At 47.2% G+C, this 18,273-nt stretch overlaps 2 protein-coding genes across 2 annotated transcripts; both read left to right on the top strand.

Moving 5' to 3' along the window:
- Positions 1–4,874: 4,874 nt before the first annotated feature.
- On the top strand, positions 4,875–7,848 carry LOC311311843 (uncharacterized protein). The gene is made up of 4 exons (XM_084441625.1): positions 4,875–4,964; positions 6,072–6,119; positions 6,446–6,593; positions 6,837–7,848. Exons 2-4 carry the CDS (start codon positions 6,077–6,079, stop codon positions 7,462–7,464), a joined length of 819 nt encoding a protein of 272 aa, XP_084297751.1. The 5' UTR covers positions 4,875–4,964; positions 6,072–6,076; the 3' UTR covers positions 7,465–7,848.
- Positions 7,849–13,002: 5,154 nt separating this feature from the next.
- LOC311311352 (T-box transcription factor TBX1) lies at positions 13,003–16,108 on the top strand (the record flags this gene model as incomplete). Its single annotated transcript, XM_084441041.1, has 6 exons — positions 13,003–13,033; positions 13,643–13,814; positions 14,462–14,563; positions 14,709–14,880; positions 15,612–15,767; positions 16,037–16,108. The coding sequence occupies 6 exons, from the start codon at positions 13,003–13,005 to the stop codon at positions 16,106–16,108; spliced, it is 705 nt and encodes a 234-aa protein (XP_084297167.1).
- Between the last annotated feature and the right edge of the window lie 2,165 nt (positions 16,109–18,273).

The following is an 18,273-nucleotide window of genomic DNA, read 5'->3' on the forward strand; positions in this document are numbered from 1 at the left end:
ATATATATATATATAAATCTATAGGCCTATGGTTCTCCGCATAACCCACAGCCTACATGAAACTTTAGGCAAACGCAAGTGCATACAGTCTGCGGGACTGTAAACACACAAGTTCAGGCAAAATATGGCTCAAGCAGCTGGCAAAGCCATTCCGCAATCTGTAGGCCATCTTTGTATTATATCAGGGAAAGCCAAAGAGGGGTTTGTCGTCTATAAAATAACCTATTCGCGCACTGAGATTATTTCCTTATGTTCCATATGGGATCTTAACATCCAATGCCATTTTCTAAGTGAATTGATCAGTCAGCGGGCAGTGCTTCATAGGCCTTCGTTTTGATCCGTAATCTAAACCTGCCCCGGAGCAGGTTAACTCGGCAAATTGAATTACTATTGCGAGGGCACGGTTTAAAGTAATCCACCTTAAAAACCAAGCTTGAACCTGAAGTTATGGCGCTAATAACCCTGTGATCCTGTTTATTACAGGGCCCAGGTCTGCCACTACAGCATTAATCAAACCAGTGGCAAAGCTACAGTGAGGGTAGAGTAGATTACTGCCGATGCCCCCTGCTTGATAAAAATAATTATGACCCTTGTGATCAAGATTAGGATGAGGACTGTGATGTAATGGTGGTAGCAGCTAAACCAAAGGTTGGCTCCAGATAACGCTGTGTGGATATCCTGGCCCAGTTCCTTTGGCGGTCAGCCCAGCTGCCATCTTTACTATACTTTAATAGGTCAACGGTCACTGCCTGTTGAAAAGTAGGCTTACAAGCCATCGCCGTTGTGGACTGATATTGCAATCTGAGATAGGAGGTTTCAGAGTAGGAGGGTCTCTGTAGTCTGGAAATCATACTATGGTGTTTGTAACTGAGATGAAGTTCACTGACTGTTACAGCTGTGTTACAGCCTAGGCCACAGGCAGAGACAGTGTTCCCCAGTGGAGCTCTGTAGGCTGTGTGAGGTGACATGTCCCTCACCTTGGCCTGTCTGCCTGTCTGTCTGCCTGCCTGTCTGTCTTCCTGTCTGTCTGCCTGCCTGCCTGCCTGCCTGTCTGTCTGTCTGTCTGTCTGTCTGTCTGTCTGTCTGTCTGTCTGTCTGTCTGTCTGTCTGTCTTCCTGTCTGTCTGTCTGTCTGTCTGTCTGTCTGTCTGTGTCTGTCTGCCTGAAGACTGAACACAGAGAGGATGGGCTGGAGGAGGAGGAGGAGGAGGGAGGAAGCAACAGAGTGTGAAAAGGTGAATAAAAAGAAGCCTAAAGGCAGCAGAGATAAAGAGCAGATGAGCCTGTGAATAGGAGGAGAGGACATGAATGGACAGAGGGTGAATGACAATACAGAAGTGGTTGGGTCGTCCTCCACACATTGAAATCAGCCAGACAGGCTTGGGTGGTGGTGGGGGGTCGGGGGGTGGGGGTGGGGGGGGGACCTCATATAGAATATGACATTTGTCAGGTCATTGATTGGTCATCCTGATGACTCTCTTGATGATACTGGTGGAGAGGTGGCTTTGTGGAATGATTCTCAAAGATAATATTTCGATTTTATTGAACCCTTTACTGATCCAGGGTATCCATTGAGGCCAAGATTTTTTTTTCATGGACCAACAACAGACATTTAAAAACTCTCTGTGTAAGAAACACATGAGAACCTCTACGTGTGTTGAAATACACTGTGTGAAGGCTTTTCACTTTCTTGTGCTGTACTATGACATTTAGTTTTTTTGTTTTTAAATTGATGGTGGTTTGACACTTTGTTCCAGTGTTATGAAATCCTGTATCAGAGTGAGGAATGTGATGCAGTGCTACAGTATACAGAGTCCTCTGTCATTATTGGCCAAGAGAGATAGAGCTCTCGCTGCTTATCTGTCCTGCAGTCCCCACGGTATTCCACTCATTAACCCGTTAACCCTTTCGATACGACCACGACACCGGCAACATTTTAAAAATATCTAACAAAAATGTAATAATCTAAAAAAATATCTAACAAATCTAAAAAATTCCTCACTCCAACACTTGCTGAAAGCTGAGAAACTGCGCTTTCTAGTATTATAGGGAAAATCCAATTAATATTCAAAATGTTGTCACTCTACTTTCAGGGTTAAAAGGGTTAACCGCTTGAATGAGTCCCGCTTTCTTCTCACGGCTCGTTTGCGGTTCTGGATTGTAGCTGAAGTTTATTATTTCAGTGGTCAGATAATCAGATCACCGGGAAATATGGATGGATTAAAATGGATGGATTTGGTTATATTCTCCTCATAAATAGTTTTTAAAGATATATTTATAAGGCATTTCTGCTTTTTATTAGGCTAGGACAGTGTAAGGACAGACAGGAAAGGTGGGAGAGAGAGAGAGGGGAATACATGCAGCAAACCGAACCCACACCGCTGTGGTGAAGACTAGCCTTTATATGGTACGCACCGCTACCCATTGAGTTACTGGGGCACCATTCTCCTCATAAATAGTATTGACAAAGGGAATGACATCTATTCAGACCCAATAACCCTAACTAGGATTGTCTCTGTATGTTCTGGAGCTCAGTGCAGCCAACTGTCCCCATAACCTTGATTTAGACCACAGGCCACAGACCTTAATCTCTACTGAGGGCCAAAACACAAACAGGCCTGATTGTTGACCCATGATAATTTACAGGCTATGGACATCAAGAAGCATTTGGGATGGCTTGTACTACAAAGCCAAATAAACACCAAAAGAAGCCAGTTCTGAGGACTGTGAGGCCAAGGAGATTCCAATTCTACTACTGACACGAAGCCATGGTGACAAAGTCCACTGGTGACTGAACAAACCACAGCTCAACACAGATCCTTTGACCTATTCATCACCATGTGGCACACACATACCCGCACAGGCGCACACACATGCACTCACACACACTCACACACACACACACACACACACACACACACACACACACACACACACACACACACACACACACACAGCACCCAGATACACAGTCACACAGGAGAGAATCTAGCAATAATTTTAATGGCTGCATAGATACACTGTGTCCTTATTACAGCAGTATGTTTTATAAAGATGGACCTGATGCCCTCTGTGTGTGTGTGTGTGTGTGTGTGTGTGTGTCGTGTGTGTGTGTGTGTTTGTGTATGTGTGTTAGAAAACTAAGCAAACTTTGTCCCACCCATATAGACTACAGTCTAGAAAGTGATTGTGATTATTATAGTTTGATTAATTTGCCAGGATTAAACTAGCTCTCTTGTTGGGTTTGACAGAGTTGGCAACATTCAACCACCATGTCAACATTGGGAAAGACACACACACACACACACACGCACACACACACACACACACACACACACACACACACACACACACACACACACACACACACACACACACACACACACGCACAAGCACACTAGCAAACAAATGGTGATCCAATAGCCTTTCATTTGAGAGTGACAAGAGGACTAATCAAGATTGGCCAATCAAGTGCTCTGCTTTTGGTTTGATCACTGATAGCATCAAGATCCTAATCACCAGCCCTGCAGCCATCTGCCGTCGGGCCCCCCCACTGCTACAAGACACAAACTCTCACTCTTCTCTTCTTCCTCACCTCTTTCTCTCTCCCTCTCTCCCCTACAAACCTCCCCCATTTTCTGTTCTCTGCCCCTATCTCTCTCTCTCCCTCTTACCCCTGTCTCCCCTGCTGTCTAGTGCACCCCCCTCCCCCCCATCTCTCCGTCTCCCTCCTACAGTCTAGCCTTTGCCCCCCCACCCCCCACCCCCCCACACACACTGTCCCCCTGTCGTCTCCGCTGCTGTCTCGCCCGTCTCCCTGTCTCCGTCCCCTCTTTTCTCACACCTCACAATGGCGTCTCTGGAGACCGGTCAGGGGACGAGCAGCCGTAGGTCCCCTGGGGCTGGGCTGGCTGAAGAACCATCCCAACAAGGAGTTTAGAGAAGTAGTCTGAATAAACATTTAAAAAAATCTCTTGAACAACTCCGTAGAATATGTACTGACATTTATTGAATTGTAAATTTGGTTTATTTCTATGTCATGCATCCAGCCACGGATGTATGGGTTATGGAATATTTATAGATGTATAAAGAAGCCCGAGTGACTTCAGGACAGCTGAGTTACTATGATGACGATGCGGTGGTGCCTGGCTGAGGACACACAATGGTAGTCAGCTCGCTCATGCAGGACACAGGCCAGACGAGGACAAGGCCTGGGAAATTCAATCATCTAGATTGAATCTGGTAGTAAGCACTCACAGAAACACATGGGAAAAGCAGGATACTTTGATCAATGAATCGGTGTGTCTTGTGAAAATTGCTTAGTGTGTGTGTGTGTGTGTGTGTTTGTGAGCCATATGTGTGTGTGTGTGTGTGTGTGTGTGAGTGTGTGTGTGTGTGTGTGTTTAGAATATAACGTTATGGTCAACAATGGACTATAACATGCTGCCAGGGGAAGCATTTCAATATAGTTGGTATCTGTATATATGACAAATAAACCACCTTGAACTACAGTAACAAATGCATTTAGAGGAGCAGAGAGTTTTATCTGCTGTTTAACATTCACATTTTGAATATGCAATATTATGCATTTACTACAGTATTTGTAAGATAGTTTATTTATTTGTTAAGTGTACTTAGTATGAAGATGCCTGTGTGTGTGTGTGTGTGTGTGTGTGTGTGTGTGTGTGTGTGTGTGTGTGTGAGTGTGTGTGTGTGTGTGAGAGAGAGAGAGAGAGAGAGAGAGAGAGAGTGTTTGATGTGGTAATAGTGTATCTTTGCTGACTCTCCCTGAATGCTCCGCTCCCCAAATGACCATTGTACCCGTCTCCTGTCGTAGGACACAGCGGGGGTGAGGTCCAGCTCCACCTCACCCCCCCCCCATCTCCCCTTCTGCCGCTCAGAGTCCTATAAAAGAGACAGCGGCGCCTCCAGAACTTCAGTCTCGTCAAGACCCACACCACACAGGTAAGAGAGCCAGGGCTGATAGGGCTGCTGGGGTCACTGCTGGTCTAGATCCAACTGCTGGGGGAGAAGACTTAGAGAGCTGGGCCTGGATAACTTACAGGCAGACTAGAGTCACTTTTCTGGCTGCAAACTGTTGGCTCTTTTTATTTGAGGATTTTAATGTATGTTTAAACTACTTTGTATCAATTTTATTTTTATTTGTAGTTTTAAAGTATTTTTTTTAATCATTTATGTATGTTGCATTTTACATGGAAGACTCAATTCAATTGTAGTACTGTTTTATCTTTTATTTCTTTTACTCCACTTGTCGTCACTGTAAATGAGGTAAACTTCAGTGTACTCTTTAGTATAAATGAGGTAAACTTCAGTGTACTCTCTAGTATACATGAGGTAAACTTCAGTGTACTCTCTAGTATAAATGAGGTAAACTTCAGTGTACTCTCTAGTATAAATGAGATGAAATGTAGTAAATTGAACTCTCCTTTTGATAATCTCATTGCATTTCTGTGACATTTTGTCAGAGATGGGCTACCCTGTATTGGCTATAGAGTTGAACTGACCTCTGGATAGGGACACACTCGGTCAGTAAACAGTTGGCCAGCCAGTCCTTCAGCTATGTGTGTGTGTGTGTGTGTGTATGTGTGTGTGTGTGTGTGTGTGTGTGTGGGTGTGCACGCTTGTTTTAACACAGAATAGAATAGATTAGAGTTTAGAGTTGTAGTCCAGGGCTAATCTCAATATAGGAGCAGGATAACCCTATGTGCTTGGGCCTAATCTGGGCAGATTAGAGGTGCTCTTGATAGGATGACATATGCCACAGGGTAAATGGAGGGATTGAGGGCAGTCAGGGCAGAGGTTGGATCTGGTGTTTCTCCAATGTCTTTAATTTGTGACTCATTTTAGCTCTCACTGGATTGGTGCATAGTTAAAGTTAGCGTAGTGCTTTCTTAAAAATGTTTTCTCTGCATAAGTATTTCACACTGTAAACTGTGGATGCTCTAAATATACTTAGTCTTTGAACCAGCCCATATCCACAGTGCTGTATGATAGAACCGGTGAGTCCACCCCTCCACACTCACGGCCCTCTCTGCTCTTGTCACTCTTCAGCCACCATGAAGTTCCTGGCTCTCGCTCTTGCCCTTCTGCTGGCCGTTGGTAGGTACTGCAGCTCTGTGGCTACACTGCTACTCTACACACCTCACACACGCACACTCACTCACTCACACTCAGACAGACCTGATTAAAGTTGATATCTTGACATGTAGGTACGTTTTCATACTGTGACAATGACAATTAAATGTCACTCAGTTTTGGGGGCTTTATTGAAGTTCCATCCACAGAGGCGACAATTCAGTGCTATTGCAGTCCTCAGTCCAATGAGGACAATGTTCACTATCAACAGAGCCTGACCCTTTCTTTCCCCTCCTCTACCCCCCCCCCTCCCCTTCCTCACCCCTCGTCACCACCCCTCCTCCCCCCAGGCACCCAGGCCCGTACCCTGCAGGCTGATGCTCCTCCCAGCCAGCTGGCGCATGTGAGGGCAGCCTTGCTGTTGTACATGGATCAGGTGAAGGAGTCGGCGCAGAAAGCCCTCAACAACCTGGACGACACGGAGTACAAAGAGTACAAGTGAGGACAAACTTAATTAATTAATTAATTTATTAGTTCATTCATTCATTCATTCATTCATTCATTCATTCATTCATTCATTCATTCATTCATTCAAAAGTCCACTGCATCCCATCCCCTCACTCATTCATTCATTCATTCATTCATTCATTCCACACAACACTGTCACACACCTCTAACCCAATCTCGCCCTCCTCCCTCCTTCCCTCCCTCCCTACTGTCTATCCCCCCCCCCCCCCCCAGGGATAAGGTGACCGTGGGCCTTGACGGCCTGCAGGCCTACGTCAAGACTGCCTCCGCATCCCTGGCCCCCTACAGCGATGCCGTCGCCGGCCAGCTGGGGGACGCCGTCGCAGCCGTGCGCAACCAGGTGTCCGCCGATGTTGAGGAGCTGCGCAAGCAGCTGGAGCCCAAGCGCGCCGAGCTGAAGGTCACCCTGGAGAAGCACCTGGAGGAGTACCGCGCCAAGCTGGAGCCCATGATCCAGGAGTACATCGCCAGGCACAGGCAGAACATTGACGCCCTGAAGGCCAAGATGGAACCCGTCATGGAAGATATGAAGTCCAGGGTGAGCGCCAACGTGGAGGAGACCAAGTCCGTGCTGGTGCCCATGGTGGAGACCGTCCGCGCCAAGCTGACCGCGCGTCTGGAGGAGCTGAGGACCATGGTCGCCCCCTACGCAGAGGAGTACAAGGAGCAGATGACCCAGGCCATGGGCAGGCTGAGGGAGACCATCAACAGTGGGGACCTCCAGGGGAAGGTGGCTCCTCAGCTGCAGACCCTGAGGGAGACGGTGGGCCCTGCTGCGGAGGAAGCCAAGGCCAAGCTCATGGCTCTGTACGAAAGCATCAGCGCAGCCATCAAGGCATAAACCCCGCCCCCCAACCCTGACAACCTCCGACCTTTCTTTCTCCTCCATCCCCATCACTTCATCTCTCCTTCCCTCACCCTCACCCCCACGCCACACACTGATGCCTGACTTTTTCTGCAACACCATGGCGGGACTCACGTACACACACACGCCTCACACAGGTGCTCAAGCACACACAAGCACCAGTACACACACACCCACCCACACTCACCCACACTCACACACGTCACAAACATCACGCACAGTGGTTAACCTGTGTTACGGCCATCAAGACTTGTGTTATTGTGAATGTGAATGTTGACTGGAAGTACCTGAAACAGCTTGTTGGGTGAAAACTGTGCCTCAACAAATACACCTTAATAAACATCAAACTGTTTCATACTATACCTGCTCTTCTCTCTTATTTTACCGTTTGGTGTTGTTGCATTATAAATTATGATTGGTACAGGACAGGTGTATCTGTAGGTTTATTGTACTTGTGTAGAATTGTAGATACTTGACTTTAAAGCCTTGCTGACTATCACCTGGGTAAGCAATACTTCACATAGTATGTCAACAGTTCTTTCAAAATTTTGTTTTAATAAAGTATAATACATGACAAACAGTTTAAATTCTGAATAGTATCAGTTAAGAAAAGGTAAGATAAGGTAAATTAATAAATCATATATGAACTCATATATGAACAGTCAATCATCTCCAAAAACAATGAAAATTACACAGTTACTACACATTTATTGACCCACTATACTGTACATCTATTCACTTACAAGATACTGTAAAATAGTCACATAGAAATCAATGATAATAATGGTTGTGATGACTATCTAACATCGATAACAATAATACAAGGTGGGGCTGATATTGGTGAGGACATTGGTGATATTGTTGAGGATATTTGTGATATTGGTGATGATTCTGCTACATTAATGCCACACCTAAAGTTCCCCCTTAGAAAAATAAAATCATATTCTATTGTAAACGTGACACCTGACTGGAAGGAAGTAGCTTGCAGAGCTCTGAGCAAATGCTGTGGTTTGAATCAATCAAATCAAATCAAATCAAATCAAATCAAAGCTTTATTTGTATAGCGCATTTCATACCCAGAGGCAACACAATGCGCTTGAAGCTAGCTCAAACCGGACGGATGTCTCAAATTAGCATGCCAACACCACAGAAGACCATTTTAGAGTGATGAGTTATGCCCCATTTCCATTACAACAAAAACTTACTCAACTCTACTCAACTTGCTTTTTGGGGATTTCCACTGCAAAAAAGGTGAGTAGAGGCAAGGTGAGGGGTCTCAAGTGAGCTGTAGCGTGGTCATGTAAACACTACAGACTGTTGATTGTTCAGAGAGAATTGTAAGACCCAGAACCAGACTAGACCCAGACCAGATCCAGACCCAGTCCAGACCAGAACCAGAACCAGAACAAGACCAGACAAGATCAGACCCAGAACCAGAACCAGAACAGAACCAGAACCAGAACCAGAACCAGAACCAGAACCAGAACCAGAACCAGAACCAGAACCAGAACCAGAACCAGAACCAAACCCAGACCAGACCAGACCAGACCCCTCTATATTCAGAAACCCCTCTCTATGATGTCATGATGACCAGTTACATTTAGGGGGGTACTATTTGCGCTGGAAAGCGCAGTGAACAAAAGTAAACCAATCAAGTAGAATCAGTTCCAGGCTTTGGTAGATGCAGTCCTGGTTGGTAGTTTGGGGGTTCAGGTTTTGGGAGATGCAGTCCTGATTGGTAGTTTGGGGGTTCGGGTTTTAGGAGATGCAGTCCTGGTTGGTAGTTTGGGGGTTCAGGTTGATGCAGTCCTGGTTGGTAGTTTAGGGGTTCAGGTTGATGCAGTCCTGGTTGGTAGTTTGGGGGTTCAGGTTGCTGCAGTCCTGGTTGGTAGTTTGGGGGTTCAGGTTGATGCAGTCCTGGTTGGTAGTTTGGGGGTTCAGGTTGATGCAGTCCTGGTTGGTAGTTTAGGGGTTCAGGTTGATGCAGTCCTGGTTGGTAGTTTGGGGGTTCAGGTTTTGGGAGATGCAGTCCTGGCTGGTAGTTTGGGGGTTCAGGTTGATGCAGTCCTGGTTGGTAGTTTAGGGGTTCAGGTTGATGCAGTCCTGGTTGGTAGTTTGGGGGTTCAGGTTTTGGGAGATGCAGTCCTGGTTGGTAGTTTGGGGGTTCAGGTTTTGGGAGATGCAGTCCTGGCTGGTAGTTTGGGGGTTCAGGTTGATGCAGTCCTGGTTGGTAGTTTAGGGGTTCAGGTTGATGCAGTCCTGGTTGGTAGTTTGGGGGTTCAGGTTTTGGGAGATGCAGTCCTGGTTGGTAGTTTGGGGGTTCAGGTTTTGGGAGATGCAGTCCTGGCTAGTAGTTTGGGGGTTCAGGTTTTGGAAGATAAAGTCCTGGCTGATAGTTTGGGTGTTTAGGTTTTCGTAGATGCAGCCTTGGTTGGCAGATTAGGGGTGAATGTTTTGGTAAAGGGGGTCCTGGCTGGTAATTTTGGCGTTCAGGTTTTGGGAGATACAGTCCTGGTTGGTCATTTGGAGGTTCAGGTTTTGGGAGATGCAGTCCTGGTTGGCAGTTTGAGTTTCTCCAGTTTAGTTTCTTGTGTGTGTGTCAGGTATGCTCCCCCCTCTCCATCTGGAGATTACAAACCAAGCGGCTGTTGACAGCACCACAATGATAGCCACAGCAATCCTGAATCCATAGTCGTCATGGAGGGAGATGGTGGTGGAGAGAGGTACCATGGGGTCGCTGAGCTGGATGGAAAAGTTATGGACGGTATGACCTGCAGTTGTACCCGTGTGATAAGTGATACATACTCCAAATTCTTTCTTTCAGTTTTCACCCCACACCAGTAAGTCCCAGCGCCCTTTTCTGTCAGGCCAGAGATGGTCACAGTGAAGACCTTTGTTGTTGTGTTGTCAGACATTGAGAACCTTCCCTCCTTGCTTAATGTCTTTTTGACCAGCAAAGAGTACGTACTGATATTGTGCCCGCAAGTTTTCTGGTCAACTTCCCTGCAGAAGTATCTGGTGCTATTTCTGTGGAATTGTGGGTAGTTGCAGCTGATGGTGGCATCGCTCCGCAGGTTAGCAGGCACTGCGACTGACCTCTCACAACACTTAGTACTACGCACATACAGATTAATCTCTGTGTGATATGGTACGTTGTCCACTCCACACCAGTAGGTCCCGTTGTCTTCTGTGGTCAGTTGTCTGAAGATCACCATTACATAGTTCTCCTCAGTGTTGTCATACAGAGAGAACCTCCCAGCATGCCCCAGCTTGTTCTTCCTCTGGGTTTCTATGAGCTTCACATACCTTTGTGTCCCCACACAAAAATACTTTGAGGAACTGTTTTTGGATCCGAGATCCTTACAGAAGATGCGAAGCAGACAACTGGCCTCTTCCTCTACCTCTCTCTCTCTCTCTCTCTCTCTCTCTCTCTCTCACACACACACATACACACACACACATATACACACACACACACACACACACACACACAATCACACAAACACTTGCAGATAATTACAAACATACACACACAGTCACACACACAGGGCCTCTCAAACAAGTGTTTCTTGGAACGGCCCTTCAGGGGTTTTCACTACAAAGGGAAGTGACCTCATAGGAAGTGACCTTATAGGGTGACATTTGACAGATGTAGCTGCCTACCCCATCCAAATGTATAATTTTAGTTAAACTGAACATGTAGATGTCTTTGGTCTTGACTACAAGGCTTGCTGACAATCATTTTTTTTATTTACTAGACAGACAGACAGACAGACAGACAGACAGACAGACAGACAGACAGACAGACAGACAGACAGACAAATAGATAGAGTAGAGAAGCACAACCCATGGTATATTGGCCATATACCACAACCCTCAAGTGAGTTATTGCTTTTATACAACGGTTACATCATCGGGAAACATTTATGGGATAAATACCTACTATTTCAATGCCTTAATATCGATTTTACTGAACTCCGCCAAGAGAGGTAGTTCATCAAACTATCATGTTGCTATGGAGTTTCAAAGCAACGAACAATGAGCCCTAGCAACCAAACTAATGCTCCTGACCAACCTAAAAACTAAGGTTTTTACATGCAGTAATAATTGGCGCAGTAATATTTCACATAGAACGATAAAGAGGCTTTGCCCGTGGTGTATCGTGGCATATACAACGGCTCTTCACCAATCAGATTGCGAGGTCGGAACTAGATTAGATTAGATAAGATTAGATTAGATTAAATTAGATTAGATACATACATATAGATTTAGTTAGTGTATTATTTACTTCTCAGTTCAGAAAAAGTATGTTGTGAACAGCATATTGATTTGATAATACATGGGTATCTGATTATCACAAGAGCAGATGATTGAGAGTGTATGTATTAGTTATAGCCTATTTGGATATTAGTAATGGTGTTGATGGTGGTAAAGGCATGATGGATGGCTAGATCAGAGGACAGTGTCAGTGTATTGACGAGCTGTGATGCAGTAAAGTTTCATTAGAGAGGAGGGTAGATGGATGGGGATCTGGTGCTCTGCTCTGTACCCCTCAGGCTGCTCCCCTCAACACTGTCCTATCACACACGCAGCTGGGGCAAGACACACACCGGCGCATGCACGCACACACACGAGCATGGGCGCGCACACACACTCTCACACACACACACACACCTGCAGAAAACCACAAATACACACACACACACACTCGCACACACACACACACGCACACACACACACACACACACACACACACACACACACTTGCGCACATACACACACACACACACACACACACACACACACACACACACACACACACACACACACACACACACACACACACATGCATCACACTTTTAATGCTGGTCAATGGTTGTCTATTATAGGGACCAACTATCAACTTCCCCTGCCTCAGACTGAGTCTGGTTCTCTAAAGGTTTTCTGATACATAAAAGTACTTTGGATCCTCTTTCATTCTATGCAACAGTAAAGTGAGCCGGCAGTGCCAGAGGCCCGGTCCAGGCCACAGCCAGACGCAGAGATTAGGGATGAAGGCTGGGTGATCCTTTAGGGTAGTCCCTGTGTTGTCACTGACTGTGTAATTAGTGCTGTGTTGAAATTACAGGAGAAGAGGCAGGTGGGATCAATGGCAGCAGGGCATCTGGAGTCTGAAACCTGTCCTCACTCGATAGCAGGGCCGGCTCAAGGGTTTTTAATGACCTATACCATGGAGAAATCAGACTGAAAGTGAGTTAGCTTTCAGTATATTTCAAATACAACAATAAATGTTTTTGAATTTGTGTGTGCGTGTGTGTCTCCTGATGTGAGTGTCTGTGTTTGTCCCTCTGTGTGTGTGTGTGCGTGCGTGTGTGTGTGTGTGTGTGTGCGTGTGTGCGTGTGTGCGTGTGTCTGTGTGCACATGTGGCGTGCGTGTGTGTGTGTGTGGGTGTCTGTGTTTTGTCCCTGTGTGTGTGTGTGTGATTAGAGCATGTCATCGGCAGAGTTTTAGTAATGGATGAGGCGAGGATGCGGTCCCCTGAGTGTGAGTTCATGTATAAAAGCGGCTAGCGGGTGGGATTCAGCTCTAGACCCAGTCACAACACAGAGCCCTGAGACACACGCGCTCTGGCCAGTGAAGGATTCCTGCTGGACTTATCTTAAAGCACAGCCCTTCGCCGCGGCAAAAATGGGCTACTGTGAACCATGCCACAAGCTGGCCAATCAGAATCGGTGACCGGGATCCTAGAGAGCCAGATGACACGCACCAAAGCACAAACGGACAAACTCTTGCTCACCAAGGAAACCTGCTTGAAGTAAGGAGACTTGCTGTGATCAAAGACCAGCCACACTCTGAACTGGACAGCTGAAGAACTGAGGATTGGACCAATCAGAACCAGTGGAGGTCAGGGCAGTACCACAGACGGAATGGAAGGTACAGTATCCCTGTAAACCTTAGCGTCACTAGAAAAGCTTGAATCCACAGAGTATTCCAAAAACATCCAAACATCTGTACATGATTGATTCAATATGAGATTGTTTTAGCTTGCCACCATGTACTGTAAGCAGGGATTTGTATTTTTTAAATCATCTGTCATCATTGTTTTTCTTTGCAGAATCCTACATGTGCATTTGATTTGTCTGTCACTTGCAGGTCCCCAGCTGTCCCACGGCTGTGACCTGCTGCTGCCCTGCTGCGCCCGGGAGGGGTCAACCCGCTCCAAGGCCCCGCAGGTCGCCGGGGTCAGAGTTCAACTGGAGATGCACACGCTGTGGCAACAGTTTGATCAGTTGGGGACAGAGATGATCGTCACCAAGTCCGGGAGGTAGGAGTACTATATGGAGTGCACACACGCTCAACCCATCTCTCTCCCTCTAGATCTTATACCAGGCTCACACTACAGGATATTTAAAATTTAGAATTTAGAAAGAATTTAGAAATCGGGTTGCATCACGCACATAAGGAGAATCTTAACAGATGTTCTTCTCTGGAATCTCAAACATGCACACACTACAAGATTTGAAAATAACGGCTCATCACACACTACAGGATATTATTGTGCCTGAGGGAGCAACGAACGACTGCCTCGCTTGTAAAGTAGTGACGTAATAATCTAAATACCAAACATGTTTGATATTCTCGGGGTGGCCCCGATGGGTCTGCGAGCCAATCTGGTGATAAGGATGATTGGATCAGTAAACCCCTCACATTTCAAAATAATCTGGGCCGAACATCGGTACCGACTTAACGTTCCAGAACAGATTTATCCTCCGATTGTCGGGAGGGGTGAATCGGGGAAAATTCGGCCGAAAAATCCTGTAGTGTGAGCTCGGCATTAAACACACCCACTCGCAGAAACACAGGCACACTGTCTATCTTAACACACACACACACACACTGAAACTACGTATAAGTAGTCCTTACTACATGGATGCTCACATGTGACTGGTGTCACCTTCCTGGGGTCTGTAGGAGGATGTTCCCCACCTTCCAGGTGCGTATCTCTGGGATGGACCCTGTGGCCGAGTATGTCCTGCTCATTGACTTCATCCCGGTGGATGACAAGAGATACAGGTGACACACACACATGCACACACACACACACACACACACACACACACACACACACACACACACACACACACACACACACACAAACACACACACACTGGTGCACACTCAAATGCTACACATATTCAGTGTGTATGTGTGTCTCCAGGTATGCGTTCCACAGCTCGTCGTGGCTGGTGGCGGGCAGGGCGGACGTCACGGCCCCAGGCAGGATGCACTTCCACCCAGACTCCCCCGCCAGGGGCGCCCAGTGGATGAAACAAACAGTCTCCTTCGATGCGCTCAAACTCACCAACAACCTGCTAGACGACAACGGACATGTAAGACACGACCCGCTGTTCTCTCTGTGAATACGCGTCTTCCTTTTCTGCTGTTAATCTTATTGTTTATTTTTAAGGCTCTACATGGTTTGGCCCCCCACTATCTGGCTGAACTGATTCAAGTTCGGGCGACATCTGAGGTCCTCCTCCGAGACTCTTTTAACAGTCCCTAGAACGAGACTTAAGACCAAGGGTGACCGAGCTTTTGCGGTGGCTGGCCCAAAGCTCTGGAACAGCCTCCCTCCACACATTAGACACGCACAGAACCTAGGGCTCTTTAAGTCTCAGCTTAAAACGCACTTGTTTTCACTGGCTTTTGAGGCCTCATAGCTTACATCCCTCGTCCTGTTTTGTGTCCTGTCCTTTTATTGTTCTGTGACTATGTGCACTTTATTCTGTTTTTTGTTTTAGTTTATTTTATATATTGTACAGCACTTCAACTTGGTGCAACTTCGGTTGATTTTAAAACGTGCTTTATAAATAAAGTTGACCTTGACCTTGACCTGTTTCAGGACATTCTGGTTTTCTATCTCTCAAAAAAATACTTTCTTTTCTTTTCCTACAGGCCACCTACAGTCGTCTGCATTTCAGGACGTTTTGTAGGGCTTGCATTCGGACCCTGATAAGCAACCCTGATTAGGCTATGCCTAAAGGCTGCTTTTAAAGTCAGCAGTTTTGACGTTTTTGGGTGAAGTATGCTTTTAACGTGTCGTCTTATTCACCCTCCACAGATGATTCTGAACTCCATGCACCAGTACCAGCCACGGTTCCACGTGGTCTATGTGGACCCGGGCCGGGACAGCCAGCTGCACGCCCACAAAAACTTCTGTTCTTTCTCCTTCCCAGTGACCCGGTTCATAGCCGTCACAGCCTACCAGAACCACAGGGTAGGGAGACGCCAGAATTTGACCTGGGACTGTAGAGTATGATAAGCTAAGGCCTATAGGGGTTGAACTGAGATGGGAATCATATGTGACTGACGGGTCACAGGTTTCGAACCTCAGACTTTTGTACGCTGAGAGATTATGCTGACCTGTAGAATTAGGAAAGCTACTCTGCCACAAGTCAGAATTGCCTTAAGCAAGTGCACGTCTCTTTTTCAGCATGTTTCTTTTCTGCTCTGTCCAGTTTTCATGGGCTATGTCTCTCCACCCAGATCACCCAGCTGAAGATTGCCAGTAACCCCTTCGCTAAGGGCTTCAGAACAACGGACCCAGACGATTGGTGAGACAGATCGCCTTCTTTACCTGCGCCAAGTCCAACAAGGTGCATAGACAGAAGGGCCGGCTTAGGGCCCCCACTTAGAGAGGGAGGCCCCCTCCCAGTGTCTTTATCTAACCAGGCAGGTCATACTAATCTGAAACTTGTAACATATAGTAGTTCAAGATCTTTCCATTGGCGACCAGTTATAAAAGAATAATAATAATAATAATAATAATAATAATAATAATAATACCATTGTATACCCTTATGACTGTCTTATCATCCCCTTGGAGAGAAGTTTTAAGGGATTTAAACTTCAGTATGACAACACAACACCAGCTCACAGCTGTACAAATTAATGATTTATTGTGTGTGTGTGTGTGTGTGTGTGTGTATCTGTGCTGGTGTGTGTGTGTGTGTGTGTGTGTGTGTGCGTATCTGTGCTGGTGTGTGTGTGTGTGTGTGTGTATAGGGTAGGCAGTGGTTCCTTGCCCCACTCCTCCCTGCCAGTATGGCAGCCACCAGTGGGCAGACACGAGCTGGACAGTGACACAGGAGAGCAGAGAACCTGGGAACCAAAGACTTTACCACGTAAGTGACCAAATGAGAGACACTCCAGGGGCCACTCTCCCAGGCATAGATCAAGACTAGTCCCCTCCAATAGAGAAACCTATTTGATCTGTTTTTAAGTCTAGGACCAGGCTTATTGTGTGTCAGGGAAACTGGACCCAAATCGGCCAAATGCCGAACCGCCCCCCACACCTGAGCCCTAGTGTGAGCCTGAGGGGAGATGAGGAGCAAATGCAAATCAAGTTTAGGCAACAATGCTTCTCAACCCTCCGTGCCCTGTCTCTCTCCATCTCTTTCTCTTGCACTACATATTCAAAGATCTTGTAATATGTACAAGGTACAGGTGTAACTGAGTGAAACTGAGTGTTAGGGTTTTGGTGGAGGACCCAAGAGCAGACACGATTGGTATGAAAGCCCGTAGGCAAGTTTATTGAGATCCGGGGAGGGGCAGGCAGTATCATGGTCAGTAAAACAGGTGTGGGTCAGGTGGGGACGTGGTAGTCGTACAGGTGATGGTCAGGTGGGGACGTGGTAGTCGTACAGGTGATGGTCAGGTGGGGACGTGGTAGTCGTACAGGTGATGGTCAGGTGGGGACGTGGTAGTCGTACAGGTGATGGTCAGGTGGGGACGTGGTAGTCGTACAGGTGATGGTCAGGTGGGGACGTGGTAGTCGTACAGGTGATGGTCAGGTGGGGACGTGGTAGTCGTACAGGTGATGGTCAGGTAGGGACATGGTAGTCGTACAGGTGATGGTCAGGTGGGGACGTGGTAGTCGTACAGGTGATGGTCAGGTGGGGACGTGGTAGTCGTACAGGTGATGGTCAGGTGGGGACGTGGTAGTCGTACAGGTGATGGTCAGGTGGGGACTTGGTAGTCGTACAGGTGATGGTCAGGCAGGAGCGTGGTAGTAATACAGGCGTGGGTCGGGCAGGAGCGGGGTTGTTGTACGGGCGAGGGTCAGGCAGGATCAGGATGCAACTAGGTGAGTCAACGATCTGGCACTGAGGGCTGTGTGGCCCGGCTTCTCATCCTGCTGGCAATTGGCTGATCAGGACCAGGTGCGTTGAGGTGTAGGGGAGAGGCAATCAAGCTGATGCGCGGCAGGTGTGCATTGGGGGCGTGTCCGGTTTGTGACCGCAGACGTACCCGCGGTTCCCGCTGCAGGCTCTGGGAGGTGCTGGGGGAACCGAATCCGGCACTGGAGAGACGGTGACAGGCTTGGGTAGAACAGGGTCAGAACCGGGGCTCGGGCCGGGGTCAGGGGCAGGGGGCTGAGGAGGTGGACGAGGCTGACGCGGTGGTGCTGTGACACTGAGTTCTGGTGAGTCCGTAGCTTTTCATCGGCGTAGCTGGTTAAAGCGGTGTCTCGTCACGCGGGAGACCAGGGTTCGAATCCCACCCAGGGCATGCCTAAACGTATGGGTTACACTGGGGCCGTGACCCAGATGCCCTGTGGTAGTGGGGTGAGTGCAGCTGAGTCCTTCTGAGTCCAGAGTAGGCAGCGAGCTCTTAAACTCACTCCCCCAGTATAAATACTGTCCACCTGCACCTTATCATCGGTGTAGCTGATTAAAACAATGGCTGGGTTTCCCGATAAAGAACCTTCTTAAGGAACCCTT

Source organism: Borostomias antarcticus (assembly GCF_949987555.1).
Source record: "Borostomias antarcticus genome assembly, chromosome: 1".
NCBI classification, from domain to species: domain Eukaryota; kingdom Metazoa; phylum Chordata; class Actinopteri; order Stomiiformes; family Stomiidae; genus Borostomias; species Borostomias antarcticus.

Excerpts from the sequence above, each read along its gene's own strand:
- LOC311311843 (XM_084441625.1), top strand. The coding sequence starts at position 6,077 with ATGAAGTTCCTGGCTCTCGCTCTTGCCCTTCTGCTGGCCGTTG. Across the intron at positions 6,120-6,445 it reads TGCCCTTCTGCTGGCCGTTG|GCACCCAGGCCCGTACCCTG; the intron begins GTAGGTACTGCA and ends TCCTCCCCCCAG. Across the intron at positions 6,594-6,836 it reads ACGGAGTACAAAGAGTACAA|GGATAAGGTGACCGTGGGCC; the intron begins GTGAGGACAAAC and ends CCCCCCCCCCAG.